At 38.0% G+C, this 12200-nt stretch overlaps 1 protein-coding gene across 1 annotated transcript; it reads left to right on the top strand.

The window, feature by feature from the left end:
• Positions 1-10969: 10969 nt before the first annotated feature.
• Positions 10970-11905, top strand: LOC133058396 (olfactory receptor 5M5-like). The gene has a single exon (XM_061145481.1). It carries the CDS (start codon positions 10970-10972, stop codon positions 11903-11905), a length of 936 nt encoding a protein of 311 aa, XP_061001464.1.
• Positions 11906-12200: the final 295 nt, after the last annotated feature.

Raw genomic sequence — 12200 nt, 5'->3', positions numbered from 1 at the left:
TAAATTAAAAAGTTTCAAGTTGGACATAAGTAAGTACCTGGACAGAAGCAAAAAGATCTTTTTATTCAACTATATGCATTTGTGAATAAGTTAAATCAGAAAATAGAAGGGAGACAGTTATAGAATCTACTATGTAACAATAGTTTTGAAACATGAATAAGTTAATTAATGCTATTCAGTTGGTCAATAAAGTACATTTTTCATACAAAGTCTTATTCAAATGCGCAAGACAAAAAGTATGTGAGGGTTCAGTCTAGCAATAGATATTTTATAATCTCTTTGACTGTCTTTGTGGGAGGAGGACACACCTAGAGTATCAGTCAAATATCAACATCTTACTATCTTATCATGCATTCATTCATCTTTTTTCCTTTTATCATTATGCCTTAAATTGTATGAAGTCAACAGTACCCCATGCTTGTTATATTTTAATATCTTAATTATATCAAACTATAATGTATACCAGTATTCCTTCCATTGAACACTTTCATAAGCCACCCTTTTACCAGGACATTTTTATTCTTCAAAAATCAATTGTTAAAATTAGGCTCAAATGTAAGGTATAGTATTATCAGAATGTATGCCTACAGTGTAATTCAAGGGAGGGGGTGAGAGAAAGAGGGCTTGATAATGCTTGCAGTGAGATTAAAAGGAGGAAATATAGCATTATATAGCATTATGTGTACAACCATGTACACACTAACAATGTGAGAGTTGTGTTTGCAGAACTAACACCAAAAATGTGCTGAAAGCAAGCTGTTTGCATCTAATCTCAGTCTCTCTGATTAACTCATTATTTTCCTCAATTTCTGCTATTTTCTTATTTTTTCCCCCAGATTGAAAAAAAAAAAATCATGAACAAACAAAATGACTGGAGAAATTCTGTGCGCTAGACTGAAGCACCTCCTCTCTGAGTTCTAGAAAATCAAGAACATCAAAGGTCCCTCTCTATGTTTTTCTTAGCATTGAATGACATCATTCTTGCCTGGAAACAGGAGACAATCCTGATTACTCCAATTAGACTGGAATTTATCTTGCCCCTTGCACATTTTAGTCTATATAGTAGGCTGTCATTCTCTCTGGGCACTGCACAGTCTCATCTTGCAGAGAACAACTATTATCATGATGGATTTCTTTATACAGATTCATTTCTTATGTGTTCCACTCAAGAGGGTTCATTGTCTCCTAACCAGAGTATCATATGGCCGATCCATGTCCATCGATTGCCTTGTGAGCAATGTGATCTAAAGGGCTATGTTGTCTAAAGAAGTCTGGAATAATCTTCTGGCCTGGGCTTACCTGAGTTCAAGGACATACACAATACTAGCCTCTCTGCTTTTTGCTGACTGAACCATCATCCATTTCTTTTCTTACACAACCCTGACTCAAGCTGTTAGCTGTTAGAGATTTTGCTCAAAGGAGAACAGTTGTTGTTTTTTAAATTTGTTGTTGTTGTTGTTTAGTCACTAGGTTGTATCCGACTCTTTTGTGACCCCATGTGACTCTTTTTATAACCCACCAGGCTCCTTTGCCCATGGGATTTCCCAGGCAAGAATACTAGAGGGGTTGCCATTTCCTTCTCTAGGGGATCATCCTGACTCAGGGATCAAATCCACATCTCCTGCAATGACAGGTGAATTCCTTACCACTGATTTTTAAAATTATATTTATGTAAATATCACTAATACTATTGGGATTATCTTCATCTCCCAGATATCTAAGGTTTTAGTCCCAAGGATTCTACCCTCTGAAGTTTTTTTTTGTTTGTTTGTTTTTTAGCTACATCTTTCACCTCTCATTTCTATCCAATTTTTCTAATATTCCAAAACAAACTGGTTCAAGTCTTATCCTAACTTGGAGCAGATAACCAAGGCCATAGGCATGCTTTCCAGTTGCAGTGCTGGAGAAGACTCTTGTGAGTCCCTTGGACAGCAAGGAGATCAAACCAGTCCATCCTAAATGAAATCAGCTCTGACTGATTTCACTGGAAGGATTGATACTGAAGCTGAAGCTCCAATACTCTGGCCACCTGAAGTGAGGAGCCACCTCATTGGAAGAGACGCTGATGCTGGGAAAGATCAAAGGTAGGAGGAGAAGGAGATGACAGAGGATGAGATGGGTGGATGGCATCACCAACTCAATGGACATGAGTTTGAGCAAACTCTGGAAAATAGTGGACAGGGAAGCTGGGTGTGCTGCAGTCCATGGGGTTGCAAAGAGTTGGACATGACTGAGCTGCTGAACAACAGCAATTACAATAAACAGGCTGAATCCTCCCTAACACACCTCAAGGCAATCCAAGGAAAAGAATTTCCCAGAAACAGCACCAAAGGAAAAGACTGCTATATGTGCATCAAAGGAAAGCAGGACTTACTATTAACAATTAAGCTGAACTGGGGTCCAATCTGCTTGGTATCACCTGGCCTTGGAAACTGAGATAACATGTTTGAACACAAGAATAAGTATCACATGCAGAAAACCAAGATGTTTTACATAACACAAGAGTAATAGTCCATATGAGAAAATAAGCTTAGTGGTTCTTTATCTACTGGTTTCTCAAATAAAAATTTTCTTCATGCCATTCCTTTTTTCTCTGTTACACTCTGTGGGGGGGGGGGGGCGGTGATAAATACAAAAGGTATTCATTTCTCAAACCACAAAATACACCTTGTTAATTTTGATCTTATGTAGTAAATGCCAAAACTTTTGACTTACTTTCATCCATGAGATTTTCTATCTAATGGAAAATACATATCAAGTAAATTGTAATTTCCAAGTTCTGCTTAAATCATGTTCTTGGAAAATCATTTTTTGTTATAGCACATTATTGAACAAATCATGGATCAGTATGTTGGTATCATATCAGTCGTTCATCTCAGTCTCAGACAAATACAAAGCAATCAAACATTTGACTTGCAATATCTCCAGTGTAATCACAGCCCAGAGCATCTCTTTTCTCAGTCATAAAAAGAAGAGACTTTCCTCAATCCAGATAGATAAGCTGTTTTATGGGAAGTCACAGCTCACAAATACACAGATAGTAAATACAGGAGTGCAAATGCCTTTCTTTTTTCTGAAAGTTGAATTTGTTCACTCAAATGCTAACACCAACATTTCTTCTAGGCCTGTTTAAATTTTGGTCACACCGGGGGAAAATTAAAAGTGGACATTCTTAGTTGCTTCACTTATTCCACACTGTATTAATATGGGAACATTTCATCAAGGGAAATATAAATGTGTAATAAAACTCCAAACCAAATGCAAGCAGAACATCAGCTCCTCTAGGGCAAATGTGGTAATTCGGAGCACCCACTAACTCACAGTTCAGCAAAAGAATCATCAGGTTCATATGTGTTCCTGACTGTGGTTGAACAAAGTATCAGTGGTTTTGACACTGACACTTTAAGAGTTAACATACCAAGATTCTTTCACACCTACAGAAGGCTCCTTCTCAAAGTGTATCCCAAGTTGCATGCATGAAAAAACATGCACCCTTTCCTTTAACACAAGTCCTTCCTAAAAACTGGAATTAAACTGATGACCCAGTGGATCCTTAAAGACACTCCTCTTCTTTAGAAGCTCACTGGTGACTATCTGATGCTCCCAGACTTAGAACTTCTGTTTCCCCATTTTGCTGAGCAATACAGCATAGTGTAAATTCTGACTCAAAAGGACCACAGTCAGTTCTCCTCAGCTCTGTAAGACCTACAGCATCAGTTTCTCTCCATAGGCATTCCACCAGGTGACGTGCACAGTGTCATCTGCTTTATGCAAGGATAGAATTTAGGAGGCCTGGTTGACTTTCCCCTCAGATATTCCATCCCTACAATTGGCTTATTATGAAAAGAAAATTCCATCGGAAAATCAATTCTCAGTAAACATCCAATGATTATCATCTGAACTGGGACTAGACATGAAATGTGATCCATGGCAGTAGTTTAGCTGACCCTCTGCCTCTGTCCCTTACTCCAGCTAAGTCACTATTCAAGATAGATGTGCATAGATGTCCCATTGCTTATTGTCAGGGTAAGCTGGTTGTGATCAAATATGGTGTTTGATCATGGACTTCTTCAATTAGCAAATCAAACTTACATACTCTATACTGTAGATAGTCTAGAAATTCTCCCCTTTAAACCAGAATGAAAAGTAATAGATTTACCTGCTTCCAGGACAAAATTGACCAGGAGAGGCCACAGCACCATGCCACTAGGTCTGACATGAACACAGTTCTGTACCAGCTTCCTCCTCTTTGGTGTGAGTCAATGGACTTGGGAAATGCTGAGGGATGGAAAACATAGGTTCTAATTGGAGAATGCTCTCACCTTAGCCCTGCCTTGCTTTGAATACTGATGTTGGGGACAATGTTCTTTGCAGTAGTACTTCAAGGGCTGTAATAAATCACTGTAATTAATGACCTAGAGTATCAGGTTCTAATGTCTTTTTCGCTAGTGGCCGTGAGGAAAGACCAGATACATTAAAACACTGACCTGGCTATTGCTCCAATTTTGTTCCAGAGCAGAATGGGGAAGGGAGAAAAAAACGGAAGGAGGCCTATGGGGCCATTAAGCATTTAGTCACTGACCTGATTTTGAATGGGCTTTCCTGGTGGCTCAGACAGTAAAGAATCTGCCAGCAACATAAGAGACCTGGGTTCAATCACTGGGTCAGGAATATCTTCTGGAGATGGAAATGGCTACTCACTCCAGTTCTTGGCTGGAGAATTCCATGGATGGAAGAGCTGGCGGACTATGGTCCATGGGCCGCAAAGAGTCAGACATGACTGAGCAACTGACAATTTCACTTCACTTTCACTGGTTTTGAATATGATTTCATTCCTTAATTTGATTCAACACAAAATATGTAACAAGAAAAATGAAAACTGCTTTTCTCTTCACTACAAAAGGGGAAAAATAAATATGCTAGCTAAAACCATCTTTTCTTTGCTAGCAAAAATGTCCCATATGTGGTTCCTAGTCACACTACCTTTGCATAACCTTACTTAGTCCCCTATAAAACTCTCACTAGGCTCCCATCCCAGCCACAACTTCAAGGTCCTCCATCCACTGAAGATGTCCTTCCAAGAGCAGGAAGGTTATCTCTAAGTATCACACCAAAAGTTCTGGACTTGGGAGTCATCTTGAGAACTTGCACCAAAGCATCATAGCCTGAGTCATCGTTAGTTACCAGGATGATTCAGGATTTTAATTCCCAAAGGTAGTTTAAATCAAATGTTAAATATATCCCAAAAACTCTATATAAACTATTCCCTTGGTGCCTAGAGAGTGAAATAACAGGAGACAACATACTCATTACACTTTAACTTTATAAATACTTACAGTTTGTGGATGTGGAACACAGAAACCAAGCCTTCCAGTCAGACATGAAGAAGCTCGTTCCTCCAATTGGAAATACTCTAAGTGGACCTTTCCAGGGCATTAGGAATCCTGACTGATTGTCTGAGAGGTACCGGTAAGCAGTCTTCACTCCCAAGGCTGTTGTAATACAAACTACAAGGTAGCCGAGATAAGAATGTCAGTTCTGGGACTGGACAGGATGGGGCTTTAGGACAGGGGTGTTTTGCTTCTGTCAGAGAAGCAAATGGGGAAGGATTGGTTGACTTTGGCTGGGAAAAGCTGGTGGGTTTATTGGTGTATTAATCTAGGAGGAAACCTTAGCAGGGACCTGACAAACTCATGAAGGCTATGAAATCGCACACAAAATTTTATGTGAGTGAAACTTTCCTAGGAAGAGATACTTAGCTTTCATCAGATTCTTAAAGTAGTTCACATGCCCCCCCTTCCCAGGGGTTAAGAATATTTCTCAATTGTTTGAATTTTTCAAACAAAGAAAGGAAAACACAATACTCTGAATTATTAAATTTCAATGTGTCAGTTAAACACAACAATAAATGTTAAAAGTGTCTGAGCAAACTAAGAAGAAGTATTACTGAACTCATCCTATCATACCTAAAATTTTCTCATATGAGTCTAAATTTAAAAAAAAATAATAAGAAAAACAAGATTACAAAAAGATTGTAAATCTTTTGTAAATATTGTAAATCTTATGTAAATATTGAGGAATCATAAGTGGGGAGGCAGTATAGTTTAGGCTGAGGGCTATGGAACCAGCCTCAGTTCAGTTCAGTTGCTCAATCATGTCCGACTCTTTGCGACCCCCATGGACTGCAGCACGCCAGGCTTCCCCGTCCATCACCAATTCCTGGAGGTTACTCAAACTCATGTCCATTAAGTCGGTAATGCCATCCAATCATCTCATCCTCTGTCGTCCCCCTTTCTTCCTGCCTTCAATCTTTCCCAGCATCAGGGTCTTTTCCAATGAGTCAGTTCTTCGCATCAGGTGGCCAGAGTACTGGAGTTTCAGCTTCAGTATTGAAGCTGAAAGGAGTGGATAGGATGGACTCTGGGTGGACACAGTCTTTCCAGTAAATATTGAGGAATGATTTCCTTTAGGATGGACTGGTTGGATATCCTTTCTTTCCAAGGGACTCTCAAGAATCTTCTCCAACACCACAGTTCAAAAGCATCAATTCTTCAGCGCTCAGCTTTGTTTAGAGTCCAACTCTCACATCCACACATGACTACTGGAAAAACCATAGCTTTGACTAGATGGACTTTTGTTGGCAAAGTAATGTCTCGCTTTTTAATATGCCATCTAGGTTGGTCATAACTTTTTTTCCAAGGAGCAAGCATCTTTTAATTTCATGGCTGGAGTCACCATCTGCAGTGATTTTGGAGCCCAAGAAAATAAAGTCTGTCACTGTTTCCATTGCTTCCCCATCTATTTGCCACGAAGTGATGGGACCAGATGCCATGATCTTAGTTTTCTGAATGTTGAGTTTTAAACCAACTTTTTCACTTTTCTTTTTCACCTTCATCAAGAGGGTCTTTAGTTCTACTTCACTTTCTGCTGTAAGTGTGGGGTCTTCTGCATATCTGAGGTTATTGATATTTCTCCCAGCAATCTGGATCCCAGCCTAACTTGAATCAGCCTAACTGGTTTCAAATTCTGGCTCATCTGCTTTGCAAATTTGGAAAAACTGCTAAACATTTCTGTGTATCAATTTCCTCATGAAGAAAATAGAAGAAATGACAATTACTCATTAAACAGAATGACACATGTAAATATAATCAGTCTCAGCACATTACAAGTATTCAAATAATCATCAGTTATTATTAGCCAGTTTGAGAGTAATCAAACCACAATACTCAGTATTTTATTTTTTAAAGTGATCATAAACTTTCTCTTTGGTAGAAAATGACAAGTCAAATATTTATTATTAGATACTTGTTTCTGGAATTTATCATCAGGTGTAGCTCTATATTCTAAAAAGTAGTAGACTAAACATTATTGTTACCTATAAGCCTCAATCTTAATTGCCCTTGAAGAAAATCAGAGAGTGTACTGGGTTGAAAACTGTTAAAAAAGAATATGCAATTAGAAATTTATTTGAATGCAGACAAGCATCTCCATAGGATAAATAATGATTCAATATTGAGCTAACAGAAAAGAAACTTTAAAAATTTAGAAATTAGAATAGAATGCATTAACCATGTCTTGGAAACTTCAGAGGCAAATATGCAATCATTTCTATAAAAGCTAACATGTTAAAAGCCTTCTATCACACAAGAGCTGTTGAATAAACCTGGCGTCTGCCCACTGGCTTCTTGGTTTCCTCCAGAATTATTAAACCCTTCCATTACTCAGTTTGAATTGAGAACCATTTCAGTGCTTGAATGAGGCGGGAGGACTTAACCAATTCTAGAAATGAATTCATAAGAATGTTTTCCTGCCTTTAGATGGCATAGAATCCAGAACCACAAATATTTTACTAAGATTGTTTATACACAGTGCCTAAAGATCTCAAGGTTTTTTGTTTGTTTTAAGACATTATTGAGAGAGAGAAGACCACAACAAAACGGGTCACCTCTGCCATAAGCCAGAAGTGTCAGAAACTACCGTATTTAAAAGATTCCATACCATTTTCTGATAAGCTCATCTGAAGATCTTGGGACACCTAAGATTGTTGCTCCTCTCCCTAACCCTTAAAGATACACTTACCAAAGGTGTGTCCTTGAACCCTTGCTGTTACTTCTTTCTCTTTCCCCAAATGATCTCATTGGTCCCTGCAGCTTTTAGCATCCTCTGTCCATTGATGATTCCCAAATCAGTATCATGAGCTCTGACTGTGCGATAGATGCCCTCATCCCCTCAAAACGAATTCAACATCCTTCCCTCCAACTCCACTCCTAGCTCATTCTATATCTGTTAAAAGTACTAACTCTCAGTAACATTGGTATGTAAATACAAAGAGAAATTTTGCTTCTCTTTTTCCCCCTCAATTATGTTTCAACTTTTGAATTCTATAATATTAATTTTGATGTGTATATATTTAAATTGTATTATATCTTCTGGGAAAGAGACAAGATAAAATTAAATGATCAATTCTTACGTTATCATTATCCTGGTCTTTTGGACTTGAAAACAATTTCAGTCAAGCACTAGTTTCTAGCCATGTTTCTCATCATTCAGTTACAAACCTTAGATTCAAACAAAAGGGACCCTGCCTTGGCTCCATTCTTTAGGGCAACTCTATGCCTCTTCCTACTCCACCATATCCCACTGGACAAGGCCAAAGGGATGTGTCCACCCAGAATCCATCCTATCCACTCCTTCAAGACCATCCCATCCAAGTAACAAGACCTTCAAATTCCTGGCCCAAACAGCCTCTAGCTTACTCCCAGAATCTATAGGAGTTTCTTTCCCAGATCACCTAGTAAGGATGAACCACACTACAGATGCTCACATGCGTAGGCCTCAAGGCGAGCCAAGGGATGGCTGTTTGCAGGGTGTGGACAGAAGGTGCTCATGCAGGCTGGCGTGTCTAAGCTTGTGCAGCCACATGTGCAGCTGGAGACAGGTTTTCCTTGTGCCACCTCGTTCCAGCTTAGAGAGGCAAGCATCCCAAGAATTCTGCCTTCCAGGTTATTATACAAGTATATTTGTTAAGAGTGAAAGATAGGATGTATTTTATTAATTTAACTTTATTTTCTGACTTTTAACATTTAAGCATATGATACGTGGGCCTCCATTTGGTTTTCTTGCCTTGGGTCCTACCAGTGTCAAAGGTGGGCCTACTCCTGAAGAGCCTGTTTTCTAACCACACTAGTTATTTGTAGTTCTTTAATGCCTTGTCTTTCTCAAACACCAATTATATTATATTGGATGTTATCTCTGTCTATGTATTCCTGAAGCATTCTTTAAGAAGTTGAAAGGTAAAAACTGCCACTATTATCACTACTTTTTTTTACATTGTTCTGGAAATACTAGCCAATATGAGTAGAGGAGAGAGAAGAATGAGATAGTATATAGAAATGGGGGAAGTATTTCATATCTTTTTCATATTATATGAATTCGTATTGGTAAAGAAAACAAGAGAATCGACTAAAAAACTATTTTTAAATGATGAGGAACAATACTAAGAAAGACAGTTATAAAATTAATTTACAGAAATCAATAGCTTTCCTATATAAAAACAATACTTAAATAAACCACAAAGGTAAAAAAAAAGATTTCACTTACAATAGCTACAAAAAGATAAAATACCTGTGAATAGATTTTAAAGAAATATGCAGGATGTTTATCTGTCAAGTGTAAAGAAAACTTTAAAATTCCATTTAGGAAAGTCCTAAATAAACAACATACACACCTTAATCACAGAAAAGAAGATTTCGGTTGTAAAGATGGCAATTCCCTCCAAGTTAACATACTCATTCAATGCAATAGCATTCTAAGTACAAATAGATTTTTTTTTTTTAATTTGAGGGGGACCTGATAAAATAATGGGAAAGTTCCTCATACATACACACACACACACACACACACACACAAAATACATGTGAGAATAGCCAGAAAATTTGCTACCAGTGTTAAAATCAAGATTTTAAATATTGTATTTAAGCGTTTAGTCCTGGATCTAGAAGAGACTACAAATAAAAAGAAGCAAAAATTAACCCAAGTATTTATGAATGCTTTGCTTTGTGAAAAGGCTGAAGTTTTAAATCAACAGAATCAGTTGGCAAATGATTTCTCACCAAAAAAAAAAAAATGGCAGCAAAACACCCAGCTAGCTTTTCAGAGAAATAAAAAGAGTTGATTACCTAATTCCTCTTATCAAAATTAAACTCCAGAAAATTCAAACACTGTAATATAAAAAGGAAATCTAATAAAGCTCTAGAATAGAATGAGATTATTAATTTAATAATTTTAAATTCAGGAAGGCTTAGCCAATCCTATCACAGAGATCAGAATTTAAAAGAAAAAGATAAATTTGACATCAAACCACTTAAACCACTTTGTACTATACACAGCACAAAGAAAAATTACCATACCAACAATGAAGGACTGGGACAAGACAAAAAAGAACTTGTAATACATATATCAAATAGCTGATCTCCTTAATAAAGAAAGAGACCTGTAAATAAAATGCTTAGAATGCTAACAACTTAATAAAAAGTTAGTAAAGGAACTGAACTTACCAAGCATAGAAAAAAATACATGCAAATAATTGGTTGAAAAATGCTTAAAAAGACACAAATCAAGAGACATGAGTTACCAATATTTACCATCACAGTGGCCAAGGTTTAAAATTTGATAGCAGTAGGTTTGTGGGAAAACCGATATTCCTGTACAAAATTGTTGGGTGTGTAACTTGGTGCCACTAACGTAGAAGTCAATTTGTAAATCTCCATCAAAAGAGAAAATGAATGAGTTCAGACATTTCTGCATCTGCTTTAGCAGAATAAAGCTAAATGACAGCTCTTAATCACTGGGATTGTGAACCCAAATTTTGGTCATCTTGTACTGGAATAAAGAGGTAAGAAGCTTTTGTTGGTAAATATCTAATCATTTTGAAGCCATATTTTCTTTTTTCAGCAAGAGAAAGAACAAGATGGCAAGAGGCAACCATACCACAGTGACAGAATTTGTCCTCATGGGATTCACAGACTGTCCCAAGCTTCAGCTTCCTCTCTTTGTGGTGTTTCTGGTCATTTATCTCATCACCGTGGTGGGAAACCTTGGCCTGATCCTGCTCATCAGGATGGATTCCAGGCTCCACACCCCCATGTACTATTTCCTCAGCCACCTGGCTTTCATTGATCTTTGTTACTCCTCTTCCATTGGACCCAAGATGCTGCAAAATTTATTGGTGAAGAAAAAAACCATCTCCTTTTCAGGCTGCTTTGCCCAACTCTACTTCTCCAGTGCTTTTGCCACCACCGAATGCTTCCTCTTGGCCACAATGGCCTATGACCGCTACATGGCCATCTGCAATCCCTTGATTTACACAGCCATTATGACTCAGAGGGTCTGCAAGGAGTTGGCGATCGGGGTCTACACCTATGGTTTCCTAAACTCTGTGATACAGACAGTTCTTACTTTCCAGCTGTCTTTCTGTGACTCCAACATCATCCACCATTTCTATTGTGCTGACCCCCCTCTCCTTGCCCTCTCCTGCTCCGACACCCACAGCAAAGAAAAGCAGCTCTTGATCTTCTCTGCAGTGAATCTCACTGGATCCCTCCTGACTGTCCTCATCTCCTACATTTGCATCCTCTTTTCCATTATAAAAATCCAGTCTTCAGAAGGCAAGTGCAAAGCATTTTCTACCTGTGCCTCCCACCTCACTGTGGTCATCATTTTCTATGGAACACTATTTTTCATGTACCTAAGGCAACCTAAAGCAAGGAATCCATGGAAGTACAACAAAGTGGTCTCCGTGTTTTATAGTCTTATAATTCCCATGCTCAATCCCCTAATTTATAGCTTGAGGAACACAGAAGTAAAGAACACCCTGAGGAAGATGCTGGAGGGCAAGGAATCATAGTGAGTTTTCAGTGGGTAGCACTGGGAAATCATGATGTACTGACATGGTATAACCAATCTGTTTGAAATTTCACAAGCCTGTTATCCACCATCCAATCAGAATAAACAATCAATCCAATCTGGATTCTTTAAAGATCAAAAGTACTAGGCCACTTGCTTCAGACAGTAATATTTAATCCAAGTAATTATCATAGACTAATCAGAATTGATTCACAAGCTAGACTGTTAATAACTTTATATGGAAAATGATATTAGGTAGTAATATAGAAAATATCAATTAGGTAGTAATATGGGAA

The sequence above is a fragment of the Dama dama genome, chromosome 1 (genome assembly GCF_033118175.1).
Source record: "Dama dama isolate Ldn47 chromosome 1, ASM3311817v1, whole genome shotgun sequence".
NCBI classification, from domain to species: Eukaryota; Metazoa; Chordata; class Mammalia; order Artiodactyla; family Cervidae; genus Dama; species Dama dama.
This window is presented reverse-complemented; position numbering and strand designations above follow the sequence as displayed.